The following is a 25121-nucleotide window of genomic DNA, read 5'->3' on the forward strand; positions in this document are numbered from 1 at the left end:
TGAATACCAAAACTGACCCTGTGACTCGGCCATGTAGACGAACCTGCCTTGTCCCATATGGGCAGCGGAGTTGGGTGTCATGAAGCTTCCGGAAACGAATAGGAGCAATTGAGGATCTCTTGCTTCTTTGATGTGGTGTGAAGCGATCATGTGTCTCGTCAATGTACCGCATAAAAATAATTCCTGTTTTTACGTATTTCTTGCTCACGCAGTACAATGTGTACGTGGTTAATTTATTAGCAATCTTACGACCAATAATGCTCTTGCCAGGATTTGTTTGCAGAAAAGCAATGTTGAAGAATAAAAAAGGGAAATGGCACAAAACACAACTACTATTTGCCCGTGCAAAGATTTTCTTTTCCTCAGGATTTCTAGACGCCCACCCGGTTCGGTACAGCGGACAGAATAAAATGAGAGCTATGAAATGTGAACGTGATGAAGGACACTGTTCTGAACACCTTCAAAAAAAATGTTCTCTCCACCAGGTCAAGTAGCAAATCACCAAATGCTTAAAAAAACAAAGCAAAAAACATGAATTATATTTCAACCCAAAAACTTATATACATCACTTACAGTACACAACATACTCAAGTAGACGGTGAGCAGCAGTTCGAAACGGTCGAGCTAAAACAACAAAATATCTGAATCTGAACAACGGGCAGCTGGTACAACTTTGAGAAAACTCAAGGTCCGCTAGGTGTGTTAACCAGTAAAATGCTTCCCTCTCTGTTAGTGAATAGTGACACTATGACTGCTACATGCACCGGATGCGCACCATGTATCCTCATACTATGTATGTGTCCTCTAAAGTATACACTCCAAATATAAATAATAACAACTGTAAATATTACATCTCTACAATATTCTGTGCAGTCAGAGTCATCGCTTGCAGTTGAGCAAAACAAGTGTTTCTTGTGTGTTATTGCCGCTTCACAACAGCACCGTCGTTTCTCTGGGACCAGCGCCAATCAGCTTGGATAAGGCAATGTCCAGTCAGCACCGGATCAAATTGGATCTGTGACAAAAATAAATATAAGGAAAGGAAATTAAGTCGGCGTAATTTGAGACAGGCACTTTTTTTTTTTTTTTTTTCTCAAACGTGGAAAAGTTTATGCAAAGGGGCGCAACGTAATGGGGTGTTTCTCCCCGTTGAATGGAAGACGCCATTTTTTTTTTCACTGTGATAACATCGTTGTAGCCTACAGCTATGACTTTGAAATAATGGCACATATATAATACTCCTGTCACACGGCAAAGTGAATGTCATTCCTATAAATATTGGTGGGCATTTCTTATAAATGTATTGTGTACTTCAAAAGCTATGCTAACGGATGTCTGTGGCACAACTAAGCTATTTGCTTCGCTTTGACGATCGTGGTACGTAACCAAATCCCAATCAACAGGCAAGATGGCAGTTAGTACGGCTGTACGGTGTTTAGGCATGGCACAAGTCAGCTTGGCACTGAATGCAGCTTGACTTGCAACAGGAGTAGTTTTTGAAAATTACATAAAGACTCCCTTCTTTAATTTCAGAAATAAAGAAGCACGTAAAAACTTACGGTAAACAGTAACTTTCCGTTCACGTTTCTTTTCTTTTTACTGCTTAACATTGTTTTTTTTTGCGCTGTCGAGGGTATGCAGTTGGTGCGAGGGGGAAAAGCGAATGCCAGTTTCATTAAATGCCATTTGGTGTCACTATGCGTGTGGCACTGGACAAACACCGTTCAGTGCTAACGACATTCAATTTGTCGCATGACAGGCATAACACGCAGCACAGTGAACTACACGATAAGGTTAAGGTTGCGAAGTGAAAAAAAGTGTTTCAGAAGACATACATCTTTGAGGAGGTCCAAGTCACTCCTGCACATCTGTTCCTGACCGACAGACAACACTGTACAGGACAAAGTGCAGGAGCTGTGGCATCGCACCTTTGACAGCGGCCGCTAGCTGTTGCTTCTCACTGGCCTTTGTGAATTTCAAAATACTTATCTTAGCGTACAGGAAACTGAGAGTTGCACATAGCAGTGAACACTTCATACTTAGAGCCTGAAGTATATTAGGGTTTTACCCGATTCTTCCCCGAATTTGCAACTCGAATTGAAGGTTCACTCTTTAGGGTGACACCCGCGTTTTTACCCGTCAATTTCCCCTCACTGGGATGTCTGTAGGAATGCACTAACTTACTTGTTTGGCAGCAAATATAGTCACATCACCGTTTGTACCAAACCACTACAGTTAATTTGAGCAACTGAGCCTGATTTCTCGCCGAATTTAGCGCGAACCCCCGGATTCGCACGAATTTAGCGCGCATGTTTATTTACCCGATTTTTTAACCCCAGAATTTAGAAAAAAAAAAAAATCCCGAAAACTTCGGGCTCTATTTATACCGCATTTATCCTTCACCCCAAATTCAGCATCATTCGAGCAAAGTTTCTTACAGCTATCAATGGTTTCTTCCGGGTGCCTCCGATCCAGTGGCAGACTGTACCCATCTTTGCTGGTCCTCAGATTGGAGCGGTGCTGCGGAAGCAAACAAACGGGGTCGTCTCGCACGGACCCCGCCACTGAGTACATAGCGTCACCACCAACTTTCACCCAAGTTGCATCACGCGACGGCAGCGACACCACGCGAGAGTCTCTCACTGGATGCAGGTGACGTTGAAACCTCGCCGGAGAATACGTCAACGGACTCCTGTTTTTGGGAACTACGTCGAGGGGTATTGCACGATAGGGCATGGGATGCCGCCGGATGGTCATCATGGAGTCCAGGTCGCTGGAGTATCCGTCGTGGCACACGAGAGCCTTGGGAGGTTGCACATAGGTCTCGTGGTCGCTCTGGTAACCCGGGGGCTCCCCCGGGGTCTCGTCGGACAGCGTGCGGAACCTCTCGTTGAGCTGCGCGACGACGACGTGAAAGTTGGGGCTTCTGTGCTGCTGCGGGTGTTGCTGCGGATGATCCGTCGGGGGATGATGTGAGGGGTTCGGCGGAGGAGAGGGCTGGTGATGATGATGAAGGCGCGGGGATTCTGTAGTGGTGGAGTGTTCGTTGATGCAGCTCAGGGTTTCCCGGAGAACAATGTGGTTCTCGGGGTAAGGCATTCTGACAGGTGTCCTGTGCTGCCGCTGAGAGGGTGGGGTGCTTCGGTTCGAGTTGGCGTGAAGAGATATGCCATACGGTGAACTCGCTACTGGTTTGGGCCGCTCTGTAACGTCAAGAACGCAAAAACAAGACGAAGAAGTGTCATAAACTGAACGTCCGTTGCCGAGTGTGAAAATCTAAAGACAAGCCGAGCTCTATATCACAACTGGCCATTCCAACTCCTTTTACATAAAAAGGGGTATCACGTAGAAGATAATTTGGAAGATTAACCGTAACAGTTTGAGCAGTAACTCTTGGACGCATCTCTACATTGTCACCATATGTGATTACAATCAAAGTTATTAATTGGCGTTCGCACTGCTGCCAACTTTACATTTGTGAACGAAATTTTGATTCGCAGTGCACTGGACACGTATTGTGTACAACGTAAAACGTTTCTTTTGAAAGATGAGTAATTCGCGATCACTGCTAAGCAGATCGGGGACCAGTTTCTGAACTTTGCACCATCTTGCGACAAGGAAAGCAACTTCGGTTGTCTCAATAGGGCAATATATACAGCGCGTGCAGGTTACACAGTATCACCCTGTCTTTCCTTCTTCCCCTCCAAGATATGAACTGAACGAGCTGCACTGTATGTGAGTACATACCGATTGTAAATCTCGCAAACATCCTTGCTGATGACCCTCAAAGAGACGGTCGAACCCAGGAACCCATCTATAAAACCGATAGCACTACGTTCGGCATCGACTGATAATGCACTTGGCTAGTTTATTGGTCAGATCCACGCTGCTTCCGCAGCTGCTGAGGCTCCGGCAACGTGACGTCTCGGCCTGAGCGGAGGGGTGAGAGGGCAGCACCAAGAGGAGAAGGGCGCCCTCCAGGCACCCCTTAACCCTATGAGACACCCGCACGGCCGGTCGCAGCATTCTTTTTCCCAAGGTCGCACCCTCATTGGTTCTTGGGGAGTGACGTTTTCTAATTTCTCAAGAGAGGGAATTCCTGCATACTCTCAACATCCGGCGTCCGCTCTTGTCATGTATTCCGTCGAATAACGGTCAAACTGCGCCAACATTTCGCGTGTTTTTTTTCGATACTGCAGTTAGTGGTCTACGACGAATTAAATGACATTGTAGTTTCGAAATCGACTGGGATGGATGCAACCGCCCCTTTAGACATGTCTCAAGTATATGCATAGAGCCCTTGTGTTTAGGGTTAGTCCCATTTTTATCCCCAATTTGAATCATCGTCACTTATGGCAAAACCCGAAAATTCCCGAAAGATTAACTTGCCAAAGTGCCAATATGCAGGCACTGGATTTCTTTTTTTCTCTTTTTTTTTACCAGATATATACCAATATAGCCAAGTTTTACCCTATTTTATAGCTCCTAAAATAAAACAAGATTTTCGAAAAATATAAAACCCACAGACTCAAGGGTCCTTGTATGCTTCACCGAAATATTGCATCTCCCTTTGGAAAAAGTTCCCTTTCCCATTTCTAGATGAGGGGAATTATAGTAGGGTTCAGCATGTTTTGCAGTTTCAATTAAAACACTCACTCAACGAAAAGTGGCTAAAATGCATGCGATTTATTACCTAGATCCATGCTAGGAGGAATGCAGTTATTTGTGGTGACAGGGGCAAGGCACTGTTGAAAGAGCTTCGTGTTGGGTGTTATTGCATCTTGGTGATTCACACCGTGCTACAAAAAGGGTGAAAGGGAAAGGGTGCAGAAAGAGAAGCCGTGCCCCTCTGTCAGCTTGACTCGAAATGTACACAGCACACTGTCGAAAAGTACGAAAGATGGCATTATGCGTGGATTAGTACGATTAAAAGTCTGTGAAAATTTGCGCGATTCAGATTAATTTAAGGATGCATAACTTGTTGGAGTCATGGTAGAGACAGTAGACACCAAAGTTACTTCTTAGTACCTGTCAGTAACACTTCTTAATCAGAAGTCATGCAGCATGCATGTAATACTAAGAGGGTTCCCGAAACTACGTAAATCAGTCACAATTACTTTAAACGTAACTCGTTATTGGGAGGTTCATAGACTTAGCACATTATGCGCCACTATCCATGTGCACCACACCCTAGGGACTGGAAAAGATGTCACAAATTCTTGTTTGAAGGGTGCAGCAGAACTATGCAAAACTGTAAGAGCACGTCACAGGCAGATGTGAAGAATGTGCCCCATTTGCGTGCCTCTATCATTGTGTGCCACTGAGTCCCTCCAGGACACTGTGTCACACACAGAAAAAAAAAAAATTGAGAATATGTGCTCCCAGGTGCGGTTGATTCGAATTACGAGCCTGAACATACAAGTGCATCAGCACAGGGCAAGCTTTTGAGTTTGCTGATGTGTCAACTTCTGCCAGATTGGATTAATGGAATGTAATAGTAGCCGAACACAAAAGCTTCTCAATGCCTAATATTGCATATTGCCATTACAGAATGGAACTGAACAACAAAGCACCAGCAGTCGGACTCCTTTACAGATGTGTGCTGACAAGACGGTAGCTAACGTGGTTGAACAGTAGAATTTCTTAAGGCCCACCGCTGATGCCTCTTAATCAGCTGTCTTTCTCCCAAGGATAACGGCATTCTATTCTACTATAGAAACGTGAACATGAATTATATGTGCACCCCAAATGTGTAGTGGGTGTCGTAACATACGTGATTGGTGTAAAATGCACGAGGAGAAAATGGTTTGGGTAGCTCATTGCACGTGGATTCACTGCTTACTCTTCTTAGATATCGACATTATTCACATCATAGTGATTCACAGTGCTCGGGATTAATAGTTGGCAAATAAGTATATAAACAACGTGAATATATTGGACAGGCTAGTAACACAAAACAAGGTTGATCAAAGCTGTAAACCTTTTCAGAGCTGACAAGTAAATGGTCAGGAGACCCCGATGAGACGGGTCGAACAACTTTGGCTTCTTTGACCTGCACGTCTGCAGCTCTGTCAGTCATTCTTCCTTCTGATGGGAAGTTGTCGATCTGAGATGTGGGCTGTAGACAAAAAATAGCCACTCTATGTCAATATTATGCATAAATTATCTCGTTTTACCTCACTGCTAACAAAACATGTTTGCAAGCTTTTACGCAAACATTTTGTATTTGTCTGTATAGTTTCGTCTGGTCGTTGACAACACACTTTCAATGTTCTGTCCTTGTTGATGTGCCACAGAACGTCTACTTGTTAGATTATTGTAGCAGCACTATTCTAGAAATTTGTGCTGTGCCTTACTCGGAGCAATCACATCGAATCAACATCAACAACATAACCCACCATTTGACATCAGCATCGTATTCATAATTCATCACTGGACACTGACATCATACCCTATCATTCAACATCAACACCATCACCAAGCACATCATTGTCCATCATTCAACATCGTGCAGCAGCCCATCAATCAACATCACATCATTCCCCACGATGTGATGGTGGATGATGGTCATAATGGCCACCATGAGTAAGTTGCCAAAGTATGCTTGTCAGCGGTATGCAGTACACAAATTGGTAACATGCATGCATGTTGAGTATGCTCTCAGACACTACTGTGCAGCATTTATGCTCATCAGCACGTTATTTTGCGTCTGTCCGTACGCATTCAGTTGTGATATGCCTTTTACCCTTGTTTGTACACATGACTGCATGGTTTGCTTCGCTTCAATGAGTTGTAAATATCAAAAGAAGAGAACCTGTGCCATGATGGCTTGTCCACCGATGCTGCCGTTGGATTGCCTGTACAAGTTTCGCGTGTGACGTGCTCTTGCCTTGAGCTCCTTTGGATACGGCGTTGGCAAGCGAACCAGTCTTCTCTGTTCCAGATGAAACATGGTACAAAAATCACAACTCTGACACAATTGGACTACAAAAACGATTTTTGTGTGTACGTGCGTGTGATGACACAAGACAAGATCCAAAATATATACAAAAAAAAAAGAAAGAAAGAAAGAAAAGGACTGGTGACGCATCAGACATACCGGACGGTCGACATCAACGTCGCACGCAAATGTGATGGTGCCACGACGTTCTCCGCCTGCGGCACTCCCACCATCTTCGATAACGTCTATGTTTATTAAAAACGGGATTAAATCTCCATTCGATTCATGGGTGCAAAAGTTGCGAATACAAGGCTACGTTATTATTTTCAAATGAGCTCTGCAAGTGTGCATGTGTGATGCTTTCAAATGACTATTCTATCAGACCTCATTAAGCTAACCAGCTAGGTTTAATGTAGAAAATCCATGCTGCATAATTCGCATCAACACTGCGTATCTCGCACAGAACAACGGGAAAGGAAATATATATATACCGGGTTTGTCCCGGTACACCGACGATTCTTGAGGCAGCAGGAAGCATGTCAATACCCTCTGGCCTGTCTCGTAATCCACATCTGACTGCAGTAGCACGAGTGGCTTTGTCTGATGGAAAAAAAAAAATGTTCACCATTCGTTACCAAAGCACAAATGCTGTTGGATTTTAGTACAAACAAGAAGTTTTTGTCATAGTTTGATTGCATGCTGGAATACAGTCGACGACCGACTTTTCGGACATGCTCGATTATTCGGACTCGTTCGTGGAATGGCCGCGGGTCCCATAGAGTTGATGTATAAGAACGTCCAAAATTTCGGACGAAATGCAGCCCTGTCGCTCGATATTTCGGACTCTGTTTGCCCAACCAGTGAATTTCTCTCTTGGGGTGACGAAAAACATTGGTAGCATCCAAAATTCGTATCAAAAGAAATCAACCAACTAAAATATTGAGGCAGGAAAATAGGCAATGATTGTTCATCTTCCATTCCTCTGAGTAGAAGAGGTCTGTCGTAACCCTTTCGCACCTTCGGTTTTGGCCAGCGGCTTGATTCAAAAGGCCCAGCAAGTGCTGTCCGCCCGCGACAGCGCTGTAAAGCGAGCTTCACCTAAAGCACGCGTGCGTTAGGTGAAGCCGACTTGCGGACTTGATGACGGCAGTGTTTCTGTCAGTGTACAGTGACGAAATGTCGCTTCGGAAAATAGAAGCTGATGTTATCAGGCGGAGCTGGAAGCGCGTTAGGAAAGCATCGAAAAATTTTTCCAGCCTACTAGTGCTTGGTAAAGTTTATTTTGAAGCGAAATTCGTTTTTTCGGACCGCTCGATTATTCGGACATTTGCGCGATCCCCGCCCGAGTCCGAAAAGTCGCCCGGCGACTGTATTGTTTGCCAGCAGGAGGATAACTCATGCTGAACATTTTATCAAAAGCAGGGATCAATATGGTGCAAGCATCTATGCAATGCACTCTGGAATTGAGTAGGTCATGAAACACCCCAATGATCATCACCAAAATGAAGTTATTGTCATCTGCAACACACTCACTTGATTCTCAGAAAGCCACAGAGCGTGAAGGCTGCCGAGCTTGGCGAGACTGACAGGCAAATGCCGTAATTGGTTCCCACTCAGGTTCACAACCCTGAGGCTGCACAAGTGGCCTAATTCATCGGGGATGTTCATCAAGCGATTGTCGCGCAAAGAAAGAATGCGCAGTTTCTGACAGCTACCAATCTGAAATTGCACATAAGATGGAGTCAACTGATGCTAAAGAGCTGCTAGATCAAGGCCGAGTTGAAATGGAATCGAAGCGACGGAAGAGACAACTTAAAGCGCGGGTATAGTTAAGATGACGTAGCAGTGATGTTGTAGGGAGTGTAGAGAACTATTACAGTGAAGCGGAAAGCAACAGAAATGTAGCACTAAAGTAGACTTCTGTTAACACGACTTCCAATAATTCATATTTTCGCTTAAATCGAAGGTCCCGTCAAATGCCCATATGTTTCTATTGATAAAAAAGTTTGTTGTTTCGAACGTGAAAGCAGTCCACATCGTATAATTCGACCCATGCGTCCGCGAGCAAGGAACCCACATCGTCAGATTTCATGCTGCCTGCGTTGCACCGCACATAGCAACAGAAAAGTTTACCCTAAAGCTCAGGTGGCAGATGGAGACTGAACAGTACCGATCCGTACCGATAACCGAGAGTTTTAGTGCATCGTACGCTATCGTCTTTGCATGCGTAAGCGATAGCATTGGTGGTTCTGCGCACGCGCAAAACATAGAGCTTCGTGCTTTGTGCAGAACCGTCACAATATCCCTTACCTACACAAAGGCAGTAGCGTACGATGTACTAAGACGCAATCCATTTGGTGACGGTCCCTGGTTTTGGCCAGTCCCGGGTGAGGAGGAAATGACCCCTTTCTCGTTTTTTGTTTCACGTTTAACCAGGCTTTCGTTCGGAATCTGTCGGTGCAACGAGAGTCCGATATATAGTGTGTGCCTGGCGAGATTCGATGACTTCTTGGAAGTGGACAACATCGTTGTCGAACGCGTCCTGCGCACGCACGATCGCGGAAGCAAAACTGGAGACGATATCGCCGAGAGCTTGCAGAGTGCGTGCGCGCACATGTGCTCGCTCTGTGTGGCTTGTTTCGTTTGAAGCGTCGTTCGACAGCAGACGAATGCACAAAAGTGACACTGACCTCGTTAATTTTTCCGCCTATTCTTTAATTTGACCTTCAGATAATTCGATCAAGCTCCGCGTTACCGTCAGGGTCGAATTAACGGAAGTTTGCTGTACAAAGTTAAAAGAGCAAAAGTCCTAACAAAATAATGTTTTGCTGAACAAAATCTCATGTTGCAGAGGGTGAGCCAAGATTATTCTGTCAAAAAAAAAAAAAAAAAACATAGAAGAAGGGTGGGGGAAATCGTGCACCATTGAAACAATACCTCAGGTGGAAGGTCCTCCATAGCATTCTCGTCAGCGATGAGTATTGCCAGGCTACGTAAGAGTCCCATTGTCGACGGGAGAGAGTCAATCCGATTCCGACTGATTACCAACTCCTCCAGCTTACCGAGTCTGAGGGAAGACGGAAAAATTGTGACGGGAATTGTACGTCACGAGACACACTTTATAGTAACGAGTCAACTCACTGCCCAATGCTGTCAGGCAACGTAGACAGGTGATTGTCGTCTATCCGAAGAGTTGTCAACCGCTGCAACCCTCCTGCGAGCGAATGCGTGTTACCATACCTAACCCGTTCCAACTACACATTCAAAAGCATGTAGTATAAGCACCACCAAGATACAGAAAGCCTGCTCAATGCCTCTCACTCTTCCGGGCGTAGACATATAAAGTCTGCCAATAGCCGCAGCCAGCCCAGATGTCAGCCAATCGCGGAAGGACATTTTGAAACTCAGGCTTCTTGTGGCTACCAGTGGCTGCCCATGCAGCTGGTGGCGGCTTGTCTCCCAGGCTACGGCCGCTGAAAGCGCGGTCGTGACTGCCGGACACTTAACTGTTACATCACGTCGCTCAAGTGATCAGGCTTTGTCTCTAGGTGGTGTTGGCAGGACAGTTCAACATTATTCCGTATCAATTTAAGAGTGTCTTCTTGCTCCAGTGACTTACAGACTCCAGAACATTTATGGGAAATTTGTATCCTGTCTGCTACGAAAGTACTCATTGCTAATGCACGAGTAGAATAGTTGCTAGTACTCACCCATTGTGTCAGGTAACTTTTGCAAACGATTTGAGCTGAGCGTGAAGTCGGTGAGCCGTACCAGGTTTTCGATCTCTTCAGCAATGTAGGAAATTTTGTTGTGACTCGCATCGAGGTAAGTTAGTTTCACAAGATTCCCCAGGTACTGCAAAGAACGACACAAACTGAGAACGCGTCCGTCTAAATGAGTCTACGACAAACTTACTGAAGGAAGCGCGGTTATTTGGTTGTTGTCGCACCAGAGCTCCGTCAGGCTGGGCAAACTTCCGATGACTTCGGGCTGAATGTTGTCGTAGATGAAAGTGGAATCAGTTAAGAAAAAAGAAGAAGAAAGAGAAAAAAACAGCGTCCTACCAGCTCAACGAAGTCGTTCTGTCCGATGTCCAGCCTGGACAGCTCTGTGAGTCGTGCCATTGACTTTGGTAATATCTTCAGGTGGTTTTCGCGGAGTTCGAGTATTTTTAATTTGGAAAGTCTGCAGAGGGACATGAAGTTCGTCGGAGTATTGTTGCCACCTGTTCCTAATTAGCTACAATTTTATACTTTCTGAATATGTATCTAACTACAGTTAATTTTTAATTTGAGAATGTTATATTATTTATTTTAAACAGTGTGCAACGGTTACACTGACACCCACACAACCACCACTAAATGAAGTGTGAGGTGAAAACCCACACTTATCTATCTTTTCAGTTCAGTATACTTAGGGCCTGACTTTTTAGGGTTAAACCCGTATCCGCCCGATATTTACCCCCCGAAACGAAATCTGTAAAATTCGGGTTTAACCCGAATCTACCCGAAAACATCCGGGTCGCGTGGCACACTCATAAGCGTGCATTAAAATAAAGTTTGATAACACTGCTAAACATTAGTTCCATGTTAAGACAAATTTTTATTAAACGAAAAAAAATCACCCGAAATTCCTGACGACAGAATATGCCGTAACGGGATTTAACCCGAATACACCCGAATTTTCAAATGAAAAATATCACCCGATATTTACCCCCCGAATTTGGCCAAAAATAAAACCCGAAAAAGTCAGGCCCTAAGTATACTATGTGAAAATATTGAAGATTCTTATTCTGGTGCGTTCTTCGTAACAGTGTTTAACGTTACCACACTAAGTGCTATCACGACACACAGTTGTCTCACGTATATTAGCACTCACCTTCCAAAATTTGCGGGTAAGTATTCTAAGAAAGTATCGTTGAGGTAAAGTTGTTGAATGTTAATGAGCTGGGTAAAGCCGTCGGGCAGCCTGTTGGGAGAAGTTTCGAAGTTAAAACTGTTTTTCAAATTTGCACGCACATAAATGACGTGAAACAAATTCTAAAAAAGGAATAAATAACAAAGAACTTTAAACTTACTTCCCAACCGGGTTAACGCTTGCCTCGACTACTGACAAACATTTGCATCCATTGATGTTATCTGGTATTTCCATAACATCTATAAAGCATAAAAAAAAAAAAACATTAAAAAAACGTTGCAACATGGTTGGACTGTGGAACAGTATTGCAAGCACGTCGTATTAGGTGTTCTCACTGTTTTTGCTGATGTCCAGTTCTTCTAAACTAATGAGCGACGCAATGGCCGGGGGCAGCTGTTGTATGTCGTTGTCGCTAACGTTGAGCTTACGTAGTCCATGACAATGAAACAAGGGCTGAAAAATAACCAGGTACATTTTTCCACCACATTAAATTAGAGAAACATTTGCAAACACTTATTAACATTCGTCCGAGCCCACACTGACGTATTCACAGATTTTCTCTCTTTTATGTCGTAAGAGCTGAGCTCATGGGTCGTAGAAAGGCTGAATAAAATGTGCAGAAATGTGAAGGGAACATAAAATAAAACATGAAAGGCATGTGAGATGTAGGTGAATGGTGAATTCAATCATAGTACCGTAATTTCACGCGTATAAGCCGCACCGCAGATAAGCCGCAGGACGCGTTTTTTGGGACGTTTTGAAAATTTTCTGGCAGATAAGCCGCACCCGCAGATAAGCCGCGGGTAATACGAGCCGACTGATTTGTGCGACAAAGGAGACCATAGAGAAGGCCATAAACCCTGTGCTCCATACTCCGGGATCGGCACAGTGTACAACAGAGGAGGTCAGTTCTAGAGTTCTACCAAGATCGGATTGTGCCCTTGTCGGGTGTTTTTCGTGGACTGATGGGTCAGTGATCTTCCAGAAGACGTGAATCACTGTCACCACTTTCGTTAAAGCTGCTTGGGGGAATGCACCAGGAAGATCAATCTACTCGAATGTGGACCCGTCCCTGTTACGCACTGTTCGTGCATCGGCAGGGCAGTGCTGTTCCAGAGACACTGTCGACCCTTTCGTTAAAATCGGCGTATGGGGAAAATACCAGGAAAAAATAGTCATCAGATAAGCCGCACCGGTGGATAAGCCGCAGGGCGCCCGTGAGAAAAAAAAATCGCGCATAAGCCGCGGCTAATACGCGTGAAAATACGGTAAATATCAAAGTGAATGAGCACCTCAATTCAAAGTCATAATACAAAATGTGCGATTCCCGTAGTCAAAACAACCAACCGATATCGGGAGGGAGATTGCGTAATAACTTTGCGCTGCAGTGCTCAATCACTTCAAAATTTACCGTGATTGAATGTCCTTGTGAGGTTTATACGTAGACGACACAATGTGCCACCTGCAATAAGTAATTGGTGAGCACGGCATGCAGGCACGGATAGGCTTTTATAGGGTAAGACCCTGTATTTCTAAGAATGTCCTTTGCACATTGTGAAACAAAAGAAAGAAAAAGGAAAGAAACAAATGAAAAGTTTCGTAGTCAAATAATTGTACCACAACGATTACCCTAGGCAACTCTTTGATCTGGTTTGCATTGAGGTAGAGCTCTTCCAATGTACGCTCGTAGTTGAACACTTCCGTAGGCACCTCTTCCAAACTACAGTGAGCATAGTCCAAGACACGGACTTCCTCTCGGGCCGGCCGGAAGCAGGGGCAGTGTCGGAATACTGGCCCCATCTCCCTCTGCAAAAGATTTTTCGAAAATCTGTAGATTTAGACAGAACACATACACAAGTGTATAACACACAAAAGAAGGTCTAGTTTCTTCCTTCGAATCTGAAATGAATAAAAACCTTTGGACTCTATGGGTCATATTTCCCCCAGGGCGATGTTACACAGTTACACACATCAGTAGAAGCATCTGACAACAACACTGTATTCCTTAGCTGTACAATCCTAAACGTTAACAGCTTTTCCTAGTGTCGTACGTGCGCGATCGAGTTATTCTGGTAGAACTTACATATCAATTAATATCGCCAGTCGTCGTCCAGTAAGCAAAACAAAGTTTGTCAAAACTTGACTCTCATCAAGGCAAACGAATATCAAGCAATAATAACCTACTGCCCATCAGAACCAGCCAAAAGAGCAGAAGCCGGCCGTGCTCCACCGGCGGCACGGAGCTGCTGCTTTCGACGTCTGCTAGTCACCGGCCCAAGAAAAAGGAGAAAAAGATTGGTTTCACCAGTCTTTCGGAGAAAAATCCCCTCCGAAAATAAACAAACACCTCGGACGTATCATTTTCACACCGAACTTCTCGACTTTTGCCAAGCGTGATCTAAAAGATGGCAGCTGGGAGCTCCACTTTCTACCCAGGCCCGCCAGGTTAAATATACATGGCGAACTAGGAAACTTGGATAATAACCAAAAAAGATGACGAGGTTTCGCTTCCCTCAATTTGTAGCACTTATGAGGAGGCCAAATTTAGGAACCTCCCAAACGCACGGATCCGTGCGAAAAAGCAAAAATAAACGTCCACACTCGACTCGAACCCATCGTCCGTGCGCAGAAAATTTTCCACGCACCTCCCAAACTAGGAAAGATACTTATGGGTTGAAATATTAACCGAAAGAAGCACTAGCTATGCCGTGTGTCGAGCAGTCACCACGCGAGAAAGGCGTGTTTTCAGCGAACGCACGGTAAATAAGAGTGTCCGTAAATCCGTTCACTGGTGGTCACTGCATGTCCGTGACCGTGGCATCAGACGGCTGTTGAAGTAGCAGAAACATTTGACTCACGTAGCGGTTTGTGTCAGTTACCGTTGCCTCCGCATCGGCTACATCCTCCCCGTCGCTGTTGAATGAACCGCATCACTATGAAATATCAACATCACAGCTCCAAAGCACCGCAGAGACAGATAAAAAAAAACACGGCGACACAATTTTTTTTCTTCTTTCAATCACACGACATAAGCAACAAAACAAAACCGGAAGTACTTCACGGAAGTTGACGTGTCGATGCTGGCGCCACCAAAAACATCCAGTCATGTCATGAGCAAAATAAATCATTAAGATTTGATTTTGTTTCTAAAAACGCAGAAACTCGCAATGACTGAGTAAAATAGCTAATGTATAATAATTAAAGTAGGCTTTTTTTATCGGCTACCATAGCAACCGCCATGGCAACTGCAGACTGCAGAAAGCAGCATGGCGCTCCGCATACTTGCATCCTACTAGCGTTCCCTATCTGTCGTCTAGATTAATGAAACATGGGTAAATGTTTATATGCTAAGTCACGTTAATGTAGATTTTCTGACAACTGTTGATTGATTCATTTCTGTTAACCTGTTTATTGAAACACAATGCACGAGGAGTATGGAACGCTTTTCTTCACGCGCAACTGCAGTTTAACGGTATCTTTCTGAACGTTTTCTTCTTTGCAGTCGTACACATTTACGACCTACCAAACGAACTTGTCCTGAAAATACTTGGATTTTTGGACGGGGCATCAATTGCTCGATGTTCTTCGGTCTGCAAACGTTGGAACAGCGTGACATCTTTGATTCTAAAATGCAACGAAGCCTGGCACTTCATGTGCAGAGAAGAAATAGAACCGAGTGTTGTCGTTGAACTGGTAAAGGGTGCAAAACGGAGGTGCGCACCTTTCAATCAAACTGTTTCGATTTTGTACGGGTGTGCAGTGCATCGTGGTCACAGCACTTGTTAACCAAGTTGTTCTTGTTAACAGTTTGTTTTAGTGTACAGCGTTCAAGTATAGCTTCTAATAAGCGTCTGCTACAGCTTCAACTTGTGGCCTCGATTTCCAGACTGTGTTCATGTAACGCACAATAATGTGTTACATGTTAATTATAATTTCACTACAGATGCCAAAGTGCACCCAGCAAGAGAAACATTCTGGAAGAAGTACAGTGGTTACATGTTTACAAATGGTGGTACGGTACAGCGTCCGTCGGCTTGCAGAAACACGTCCTCAAATGTTTCGACATCGAAGGCCAAAGCAACATCAACTGTGTTAACATATCAGGTTAATATTGTCATTGGAGTCAGATAAGGTACTGCTCACTGCTCCGCAGCTGCCTTTGACAAGATAAACTTGTTTTCACATTCAGGTTCTGGGATTGTGACGGGACACACCGATGGAACGGTGGTAATACGTAATGTCTACGGCGACTGGCGTGCCGTCACGGAACACGGTGCACCCATTACGAGCATCGCCTTCATAGACGTTGCGGGAAGAGGTTGGTAGAGAAGATGAATGAAGTATAATTAATAATTTTTTAAAAATATTAGGTCCGTATGTCGATGACTTAGCTACCTGCGATCACCATCATGTGGTCACTTCATCGCAAGATAATTCCATTCGCATCACTTCGCTCTGCCACAAATCCGAAACCACGAAAGAATACTTTGGCACCGCCGTACTAGACGTGAAGTGAGTTTGCTTATGTTGTCATTATCGTTTTTTTATTGCCTACATAACACACTACTGACTGTTTTTGCCAGTTAATTGGTTTTTATTTGCACAATGGCTTCTATTACCCTACTGTATTTCTGCGTTACACTAGTCATTTTAAAGCTACTGTAATGTTCATAAAGTGCCGCATCGATAAGGTCTTTTCGAGCTTCTGATTCGTTGTTACTATTGACAGAGTGTCAGCGGATCTCCTGGCAGTATCGTTACGACTGAACGTCCTGATCCTGTACAAGATAAATCTTCACGAGGGCACGACAGGCGATAAAGTGTCGCTCACGAGGCTGTGGTCGAATTCGTTTGCGTCAATGGGCCAAGTTTGGATGGGGTTTTACAGCAACACAGTACGTTACAATGCAATATTTGATCATCCATAATTGTGTGCGTGGCCTCGGGTCATCACTAAGACATATTTTCAATATATACGACAATTTGCTATACTTTTATGAAAAATATTCCTGACACACATGTCCTGAATTCACCTCTCTTACTCCTATGGTATGCAAAAAATGTTAATTTTCCGTGCCCACTATTATGCCGGGTCTGTCAGAACAGGATCCGTACATTAAGGTTTAGCTTTATTCCAGTTGAAATTTATTTTGTACTTCCTTATGTTCCTCTTTAAATCTATTTACTTATTCTTCTCATAATTATTTACTTCTTGCAGATACATATTATGGGCATAAACAACAAAGTGCGAAAAATAGATGTTGGCAGCCGTGCAGAAAGTGTCAGGGGAGTTTTTTTCCACAAGTCGCCTGACTGTGACCCATTCACGTGTCCCGTGTATCCGACAAGTGTCGCCATCAACAGAGGCAACATATTCATTATGACTACAGGTAAGTTGTGGCTTTATTTAATTAAGACTCTACGTCTACCATGGTTACGTACACGGACTGATCAAAAGGTATCTGGAAGGGATAATATAAAAAAGCAAAATACTTGCAAATTTGAAATTTAGTCGTCATCGAGGTTCTAGTCCCCTTTGAAAAAAAGAAACAACGCTTAGCCCGGTGCTGGTTTCACTGTCAGAGACATTTTTGGCAGTCTTCTTTGTAAACAATACATTTGCTTGGATCTCTCAAACATTCTTTGAGCTGCATTTGAATTTTTTGAGAAAGGAACAAATCTGGCAACATGGAGGGGAGGCTGCACTGATGGGTAAAAAAATTGTGAAAAAAAATTTAAAAGCAGTTGTAAATAAAAAGACTTTAGGATGTTTGGGAGATTTCAATGAATGTGACGAGACAGTTCTTTGTGGTTTCCGAAGGGGCTATCTCAATGGCGGCTAAGTTTGAAATTGATATTTTACTTGATACTTTTTGGTCACGCCTCGTATTTTGTTAGAAAGACTAAAATACACTTCATTTTGTTTTATCCTACAACAAATAAGTGAAGATACAGATTATAAACTATAGATTATAAACGAACTAGGAACACATTTGCACATGTAAATAACAAAAATAATCTGACATGCTGTTCCATCTACGATTGTGCAGTGTTCATGTTAAGACACATTTACTGTGATACAGTATGATTTCTTCACGTTGGAAGAGGTAAAAGTATATTGGAAAATGATGCCATAAAGGCCATGTCATCCTCTGGTTAAGCATAACTTGCATTAAGCCAAGGTTAAAAAAAAATGGCATTAAAAACCCAAAATACCTAATAACTGCCGTTGCAGCATCTCAGGACCTGTGCATCAGCGTTGATGGCCGACATTTCATCTGCTACGAAGCGGGCCTTCAGATTGGTCATGTGACAGCAGTCGCACTGAGTGGCGCGCTGCTAGCTGTGGGACTGTCCCACGGAGTTCTGAACCTGTACCATGTGGCATCTGCATCCCGTCTGACACAACTCGACCTGAGTGCTCCGCGTTGGACGAAAACGCTCGCGAACGACGCTCTGACTTCTGTCTGCATCTCTCATGGTTGCTATGGTGCTCCCCTGGTGGTTGCCTGTACATTACGCGAAGTGTTTGTGCTGCGGTGGGAACATTAGTGGCTAGTGTTATGGACAACATAGTCAATATGGTGTAGTGAGAACACAAGGACTGCGGACTGCAAACAGAATTCCGTCCACAACCTGCATATCGCGCAGAATAAGTGCTGCCCATTGTTGTTGGTACAACCTGCCAAATGTTTGCTGTCCATTGAAATTGACAAAAGCTAACGGCAAATAAATAAATAAAATTAAATGTTGGAAACCCTACAAAGTAGTCAACTTTGAACACGACATCCACAAAAAACTCAATATATATCGGGGAAATATGTGTAGTGAATATGAGCGTTGCTGCCATAAAAATATTGTATATATTTGTTATCTCTCAAAGTAACAACGATGTGACGATACAACGTAGATAGCCAGTTTGCTTCTTATAAAATTTCAATTATAGAGCATAGCCAAATTCTTTAAGCCACGACATGCTCTCGACCGTAGTGCCTGAAAGTGAATATTTACGCACAGTGTTAGCAAAAACATGTTAACTGCTGTTTTCCTTGCATTTTCTTTTATACAAAGTAGCATAGTGATATGTAAGATCATGGTTCCCACTGAATTTTGGAACAAAAATTCGAGGGTTTTTCAAATACCTTTTGAGATTCAAACGTCATCTTGTCGTGGATGTAAAACACAGTTTATGACCATAGCTTTGATATTTTTCAGAAATATTTATAAGCTATAGTTATCACATCAGAGAATACATGGGAACTGCAAAATATCAGTTCACAGATGTGCCTGACAACTATTGAATATTAAAGAAAAAATTTATTAATAGCATTATTTAATTTATTAGAAGAATTTATTAATAGGTGCCGTTCATTTCTTGCAGCTGATTCCTATTCCAATAAAGAGTGTTAAGTCCTGTGGTTTCGAAGCTACAGTTTTGACTCCAGAAAAGCGTAACTTACACAAGCAGCTGCATTAGAACAAGAAAAAGATGCAAAACCAAGGGTTTTCAAGGACTGTAAAAAAAATAAAAAAATCCCAGGTTTTCCAGGCCTTGAAAATGGCATTTTCAAGTTCCAAGGTACTCAAGGGTTTCAAGGACCAGTGGGAACCATGTACGATATTATTTTACAAAAAAAGAAGCAAACAGGAAACATACTTTTGGGGAAATATTCCAACCCGATCCAATCTTCATATCCATGGTCGTTGATAAGGTCAAGCACGTAACAGTAGTTTATCTCACCAGGAGCATTTGGTTCATGGCGATTAGGTGCTTGTGATATCTGAACGTGACCTGCAAATTATGCAACATTAGATAAATGTATAGGTAAACACACTGCTGGTCACTGCACGTACCGACAATGGGCATGATGTCTTTGATAGTGTTTGTTAGATTTCCAGATATCATTTGCATGTGAAAGACATCCTGTAGAAACAATAGCTCGAAATCATTCACCCTTCACTGATAGCCCACTTGAGAATGCATATCTTACTTACCAGAAGCAGTCGTATGTTCTTGTGGTTAATTTGTGTGACATATTTTTTACCTACAACACAAGGAGTGAATTAAAACTCGATTGAATCTTCAAAGTGCCCCAATCCTGAGCTCGCACGTAACTAGGGTTTCTCTTTTTTTAGGCATTTGTTTTTGACAAAATCCTTGGGGGTATTTATCGGCGTCATGGTTTCGAAAACGTAGATTTATTTGGCGATAATATTTTGAACTAAAGTATAAATGCCAAAATTGGGGTATTTGTAATACTAGGTTACCGAAAGAAGCTTGAATCAACCCCAATAAGATAGCAGCAGGACGTAAACCAATAAAATATCTGTTGACACTGCAAGGACTACCATAGGGATAAATGACTAGAACTTGTAATACACAGGTGTGTGCATCATCATGCTTTCATTGTCATGGCAACATGCTCCTGCATGTCAGAAACACAGAGTCTTGAGAATGCAAGCTCAATGTTTGCGCTGGAAATTGGCATCGCCAGGATGCTTAAGGAACAAGCCGTAAAACTGGGGATTAAGAGGAAGGAAAGGGCACTTCAACGACCTAGTGTCCCTCAGGCAAAGGACACATCTATAATGGAACACAAAGAGGTCACTGTTTGCACTCTGTGTCAAACCCTAGCAAACAATGAAAGAAGTCCCTCACCCAAGGATGACCACAGCAGGCATGTTTTCAGAATGGGAAGTGTCATTGGAATTTTCCCTTTTTGCCCTCTCAGGGAAGAAAAGGAATGCTGCCACTCCCGGCAGTACCAACAGGCTCCCTACAGACACCGCAAGTTGACGCAATCTGCGGAATTTTTTTGGCATATGCCGGTTTCGCAAAAAAACTTTCGTTGGATGTTTTTTTTTTTAATTTTTCGGCATGTGCCGAAAACGAGACACCCTACATGTAACGCACGTTATTGTTATTTGTCAAGTTGGTGCACTCGAAATGTGGGACATGAAGACCATTTTGGAGGGGCGAGATTATAAATGAATGCAGTGGCTGCATGTCATGCGGAAGCGTGTCGAATCGGGGTGAAGTGACGCATTTACCGCATAATACATAACAATGTGAAGCTGAACAACAGGGCCCAGGGATAAGGACCGGAACTGAACATGAACCAAAAACGTGGGCAAACGTTCAACGTTACACCAGCTCGCTTGTGTCCTTTTCCTTTCGTAACCATAATTGTTTGCTCAACAATAACTGAGCAGAACTGACACCATTTTGATTTTGGCTGAACCGAACTAGAACTGAACGAAAAAGGTATGCAGCAGGTACCAGTCCACCAAAAAGGTTCAGAACAATCCCTGATGTAGACGACATACCTTGAGCATAACTGTTCAGAAAATAGTTTTGCTTGACTTCTTTGCATAGTGGTTCAATGACACCAATTATATTTTCCTGTAAAAAAGAAAGTATCGTTTGAGAAGAAAACACAACACCTGGTGTAGGCTCACTCTTTCCAACATTTCGGCAGCCTTTGTCAAATTTTTTATGTATACGTCTTCACATTGTGTTGCGTTACTTCCGTCCGCCGTTACACCTGCCATAACATGAATCCTGAAATTTCATGCATACCACACATTACGACATTGTTGACACTGTAATGTAACCTTCTACTGACTTCTTGCATCCTAGAGCCCGAGCATACGTGAGTGTCAGTTCCATACTGTGGATGAAATCATTTTCGTGTCCAGGAAGAGCAGCAAATCCAAGCTGTCCCTTCGACAAATCTCCTGCACATAAAGGCACGCAACATCTGCAGTTATATCTGGAACACGTTACTCCAGCGAATTAATAACGTGTCATGTTAACATTACCTGGGAAGGAGTTTATTAAGACGTGTTCAACACCGGCGTCATTTTTGCTTCGCTGTATCTCTTCAACTGGTACATCGTAAGGGAATTGGCATTCAACTGCGCGAAATCCTAAGTCCTTGAACAGAGCATAGCGGCTCGTTAACGCTACGTCTTTCACCATAGTGGTGATATTAGCTGCAAACTTCAGAACCATTTCTGGAAGGACCGATAAGGAGGAACAGATACGAAGGATTCGTGGTTTACAATGCAGACGACGTTGTTGCCGCCATGTGACGATAGTGATATCGATGGGTCGTCACGTCGTCACGTTCTGTCAACGAGCGCGTTCCAGTTTCACTTTCCTTGAGATTGCTGGCATGCGTCCTATACTTGAAGCATGGAGTAAGCTCCTTCAAAGGTATTTTTCGCGATATTATGAAAATAGCAGTTGGGTCATTCCACAGAAAGTGAGCCGATCTGGACGGTCTTTTAGACATTTTTCAGAAACATTGTGCGCAGAGAAAGCCTCTGTAGATGAGCAGCTGTACAGGGCTCAGCTCAAAACATGCTTTCTGCAATGTCTCAAAGGACCCGACAGCTGATGTGAAGTGGCAAACACTTCACTTACCTTCCTGCCATTTATTCCTTGGTACCTTTATCCGGCACATGACGCAATGTGATTTTTATGCAATTAGAAGGCGCATATGATTCCCTAATTGAAACATACATATACGTAAGGGTTCAAAGCGAAGTGCTAAGAAGACTTTTTATTGCACACGTTGCAAATAAGAAGACAATGAGGACCAAGGCACCTCGTGACGGCTACGGAGGGGAAGAAGACGAAGAAGAAGGAACCACCCAGTGCCACTCGATATCCACGCGCGCCTCGCGTTCCACTTGTCGTTTATTCGAGCACCAGTAAAGCGTATGCGCTCCCTCGATTCCACTTATAACGATGTCCGAAAAGAGTCCTAGGGGCCCGAGTACGTCACGGAACTCCAAAACAGATTTCGTTCCCGCAACCATCGACAATGCTTACGGCAAGGAACGACGCAAACCATCCCTCGGCTTCTCGCTGTTCCGGCCAAAACCCAGCGACGAACTTCTCACCGAATCCGCCGACGAACCAATGGCCCTCTCAGCCTCAAACTGTCGAACCGTAGTCGTCGCTATCGAACAGGCCGCATACGAGGGCGGCTTTCTGCCAGAGGAAGCCTGGAGAACTGACAACGTTGAGCGTGTACCTCGCACTACAATTCTCGTCGAAGCATCTCCTCCGTTCCAACGTTACGAGAAAAAAATGGCGCCGCGCTACCTCGAGGAAGACGTCTCGGCCGTTAGCCAAGGCGAATTCCTCTCCTTTTCGCTCCTTGACAAGGTGAGGATCTCGCTCGGCATTGTCTCCCTCTTGATGCCCATACCGCTGCTGATGGACGGCGATCAGCATTACAAATCCGTGTATATTGTCGTTACTCTTGCCCTCCTCTGGCTGCTGCGTCCGGTACCTCTAGCTGTGTCTGCTTTCTTTCCCATTGTTGCCATACCTCTCATGGGGATTATGAGCACGTCCGCCACGTGCTCGTACTATTTCAACGAGGGTATCTTATTCTGTCTGGTGAGTTCGTTAGTATCAGCTGCGTCGCAAGAACAAGGCGTCCAGAAACGGATCACACTGATGCTTTTACGCGCGCTCGGGTGTCAGCTACGAGCGACCCTTCTCGTCCTGATGGTGAGCGCGGCGCTGTGGGCCTCGCTGATGAGTGCTCCGGCAGCTGCAGCGGTAGTCCTGCCGATCGGAGAAGGGTTACTGAAGGAATACCAACGAAAAGTCCAAGAACAAGGATGCAGCCATCACGAGTCTCAAGGCTCTGTGCGGCATAAGGATAGCTCCAAGGAAGAACTGTCAGCTGGGGATGAGAGAGCGGACAGCATACGAAAGACGTTTCATATAGGAGTTGTGTTGTCGGCGATATGTGGGGCGCCGTGTGGTCTGACGGGAGCTCCAGCCAATATTTATCTGCAAGCATTTCTGTGTAGGGAAGGCTACCCTGACTTGGTGACGTATTCCAAATGGATAACTGTGAATATCTGCACCTTGTTAGTGAACACCACTGCGATCTGGACGCTTCTTGTCTACACCTATTTGAGGAAGTCTGAGATCAGCATGGTGAATGCTGAAGTCATGAGTGCAGCATTACAGGTGAGTATTTGCTTACAGCGAAACAATAGATTCGCTCTGCAGCTTGTGCTTATATTGGTTTTCGTTGGCCTAACAGGCATTTTCCAGCTCTGCAGTGGGCAGGTTGCGACAGGAAGAATTGCTCGTTGGCCTGACCTTCTTCGCCCTGGTACCCGTGTGCTTCTTCCGTGCCCCTTATTTCATGAGTGGCTGGCCCCATTTCTTGTCCATCGACCAGTGGGTAGGCGAAGAAAGCCCGCACCTTTTTGCTGCAATCTTCCTCTTCGTCGTGGCCGCAAGTCCCGCATTTTCCAGACTTCAGCGGTTCGGGTCCTGGACGGTGGTCGAGAAAGCAGTACCCTGGAGCACCCTTCTGGTCATGGGAGCGGGATTCGCTGTCAACGAGGCCGTGAGGAACACAGTCGTGCTTTCATTCCTCAGCGCAAGCAGGAAGCCCAGGCTGTCTATGTCACTCGTGCAAGTAAGTACAAGAAAGTCATACTAGCTTAGAGAAACTTTGCGTACCGCCTCGTGCAGAAGACATGACAAAGTCGGGGTGGCATCTGCTTCAGCCAATCGCCTTAGACGATTTCAAACACAGGGTTTCTGTGGATACTCATCCGGCTGATGGCAGAGCTACAGACACCGCAAGCAGGGTTGTGATTGCGGGACTCTGTCTATGTCCCGTTGTTTAAGCCATCTAGTGGCGTTGCCAGTGTGACCGGTTGTGTCGTCTGCAAGTGTCTTGCATGTGGGAATCGTGAGAAGCTCTTGAACCTTGCCAATACAAAGGGCCTGGTGGTTTTCTCGTGCAGGTATGCTTGAGTGCCAGCGTCTCTATAATTGCCGAGTTGCGTGGAGGAGTGGCTCTGGTGTCGATTATGCTGCCATTTGCCCTGAAGACAACAGAGGCCTACCATTGGCATCCGCTAAGTGTTCTTGTACCTGCCACGATGTCCAGCTCAATCGCCCTCTTCTCATCAGTCACATCTCCAGCCCATGTCCTGCTCCTGGCTACCGACCGCATCAAGCTGAGTAAGCTAGCGCTCTCCGGGATCTTCGTCCACATCGTCTGTGTCGCCACAGTCCTCATCGTCACAAACATTGTCGGCAAAGAGGTCTTCAGCTTCGACACTATGCCCATCAAGCGCACTGTAGCATGAGAATACCAAAGTGGAAATTCCCCATCCTATTCTGAACTGATATCCTGTTTCATCAAAATAGCTTATTAATGAACTATCAGTACATAAAATAGTCCTTTATTCTATGCCTTGTTCAACCTTT

General features: G+C 44.3%; 4 protein-coding genes across 7 annotated transcripts; 2 read left to right on the top strand and 2 right to left on the bottom strand.

The window, feature by feature from the left end:
• Nucleotides 1–515: 515 nt before the first annotated feature.
• Nucleotides 516–14884, bottom strand: LOC135390909 (leucine-rich repeat-containing protein 1-like). 3 transcript variants are annotated; one of them, XM_064620884.1, is made up of 19 exons: nucleotides 14716–14884; nucleotides 13487–13663; nucleotides 12193–12310; nucleotides 12018–12096; nucleotides 11819–11908; nucleotides 11005–11125; nucleotides 10856–10930; nucleotides 10651–10795; nucleotides 10082–10154; nucleotides 9878–10007; nucleotides 8474–8659; nucleotides 7432–7540; nucleotides 7100–7185; nucleotides 6815–6934; nucleotides 5981–6118; nucleotides 4694–4799; nucleotides 2439–3203; nucleotides 1836–1965; nucleotides 516–1015 (listed from the first exon to the last, which is right to left on the bottom strand). In XM_064620884.1, the coding sequence occupies exons 2-18, from the start codon at nucleotides 13655–13657 to the stop codon at nucleotides 1958–1960; spliced, it is 2520 nt and encodes an 839-aa protein (XP_064476954.1). In that variant the 5' UTR covers nucleotides 13658–13663; nucleotides 14716–14884; the 3' UTR covers nucleotides 516–1015; nucleotides 1836–1957. The 3 variants fall into 3 exon arrangements, with proteins under 3 accessions (XP_064476954.1, XP_064476955.1, XP_064476956.1); XM_064620885.1 differs by lacking the exon at nucleotides 14716–14884 and adding an exon at nucleotides 14042–14358; XM_064620886.1 differs by lacking the exon at nucleotides 14716–14884 and adding an exon at nucleotides 14038–14358.
• Nucleotides 14885–15080: 196 nt separating this feature from the next.
• LOC135390912 (uncharacterized) lies at nucleotides 15081–18605 on the top strand. Of its 2 annotated transcripts, XM_064620892.1 has the most exons (8): nucleotides 15081–15189; nucleotides 15360–15570; nucleotides 15801–15961; nucleotides 16047–16175; nucleotides 16228–16369; nucleotides 16587–16752; nucleotides 17076–17247; nucleotides 18093–18605. In XM_064620892.1, exons 1-8 carry the CDS (start codon nucleotides 15186–15188, stop codon nucleotides 18407–18409), a joined length of 1302 nt encoding a protein of 433 aa, XP_064476962.1. In that variant the 5' UTR covers nucleotides 15081–15185; the 3' UTR covers nucleotides 18410–18605. The 2 variants fall into 2 exon arrangements, with proteins under 2 accessions (XP_064476962.1, XP_064476963.1); XM_064620893.1 differs by lacking the exon at nucleotides 15360–15570 and having other exon boundaries at nucleotides 15112–15189.
• A 96-nt stretch (nucleotides 18606–18701) lies between these two features.
• LOC135390914 (putative hydroxypyruvate isomerase) lies at nucleotides 18702–21949 on the bottom strand. The gene is made up of 8 exons (XM_064620895.1): nucleotides 21680–21949; nucleotides 21484–21595; nucleotides 21317–21419; nucleotides 21185–21260; nucleotides 19853–19902; nucleotides 19712–19781; nucleotides 19515–19649; nucleotides 18702–18850 (listed from the first exon to the last, which is right to left on the bottom strand). The coding sequence occupies exons 1-8, from the start codon at nucleotides 21870–21872 to the stop codon at nucleotides 18798–18800; spliced, it is 792 nt and encodes a 263-aa protein (XP_064476965.1). The 5' UTR covers nucleotides 21873–21949; the 3' UTR covers nucleotides 18702–18797.
• A 561-nt stretch (nucleotides 21950–22510) lies between these two features.
• Nucleotides 22511–25104, top strand: LOC135392667 (solute carrier family 13 member 2-like). Its single transcript, XM_064623387.1, has 3 exons — nucleotides 22511–23858; nucleotides 23935–24318; nucleotides 24653–25104. Exons 1-3 carry the CDS (start codon nucleotides 22614–22616, stop codon nucleotides 24998–25000), a joined length of 1977 nt encoding a protein of 658 aa, XP_064479457.1. The 5' UTR covers nucleotides 22511–22613; the 3' UTR covers nucleotides 25001–25104.
• The last annotated feature ends 17 nt before the right edge of the window (nucleotides 25105–25121 follow it).

The sequence above is a fragment of the Ornithodoros turicata genome, chromosome 4 (genome assembly GCF_037126465.1).
Source record: "Ornithodoros turicata isolate Travis chromosome 4, ASM3712646v1, whole genome shotgun sequence".
Classification (NCBI taxonomy): domain Eukaryota; kingdom Metazoa; phylum Arthropoda; class Arachnida; order Ixodida; family Argasidae; genus Ornithodoros; species Ornithodoros turicata.

Bases quoted from the DNA above. Each gene is read 5' to 3' on its own strand.
- LOC135392667 (XM_064623387.1), top strand. From the start codon at position 22,614: ATGTCCGAAAAGAGTCCTAGGGGCCCGAGTACGTCACGGAACTCCAAA. The intron at 23,859-23,934 runs GTGAGTATTTGC...TTGGCCTAACAG, and splicing joins TCATGAGTGCAGCATTACAG to GCATTTTCCAGCTCTGCAGT. The intron at 24,319-24,652 runs GTAAGTACAAGA...TTTCTCGTGCAG, and splicing joins TGTCTATGTCACTCGTGCAA to GTATGCTTGAGTGCCAGCGT.
- LOC135390909 (XM_064620884.1), bottom strand. From the start codon at position 13,657: ATGGGGCCAGTATTCCGACACTGCCCCTGCTTCCGGCCGGCCCGAGAG. The intron at 12,097-12,192 runs GTGAGAACACCT...TATGCTTTATAG, and splicing joins ACTGGACATCAGCAAAAACA to ATGTTATGGAAATACCAGAT. The intron at 10,008-10,081 runs GTGAGTTGACTC...GTCTTCCCTCAG, and splicing joins TTGCCTGACAGCATTGGGCA to ACTCGGTAAGCTGGAGGAGT.
- LOC135390912 (XM_064620892.1), top strand. The intron at 16,370-16,586 runs GTGAGTTTGCTT...TACTATTGACAG, and splicing joins ACCGCCGTACTAGACGTGAA to AGTGTCAGCGGATCTCCTGG. The intron at 16,753-17,075 runs GTACGTTACAAT...TACTTCTTGCAG, and splicing joins TGGGGTTTTACAGCAACACA to ATACATATTATGGGCATAAA.
- LOC135390914 (XM_064620895.1), bottom strand. From the start codon at position 21,872: ATGGTTCTGAAGTTTGCAGCTAATATCACCACTATGGTGAAAGACGTA. The intron at 21,261-21,316 runs GTGAGCCTACAC...TCTTTTTTACAG, and splicing joins CTGCCGAAATGTTGGAAAGA to GAAAATATAATTGGTGTCAT. The intron at 18,851-19,514 runs GTATGTTTCCTG...ATTCACTTTCAG, and splicing joins GTTGGAATATTTCCCCAAAA to GCACTACGGTCGAGAGCATG.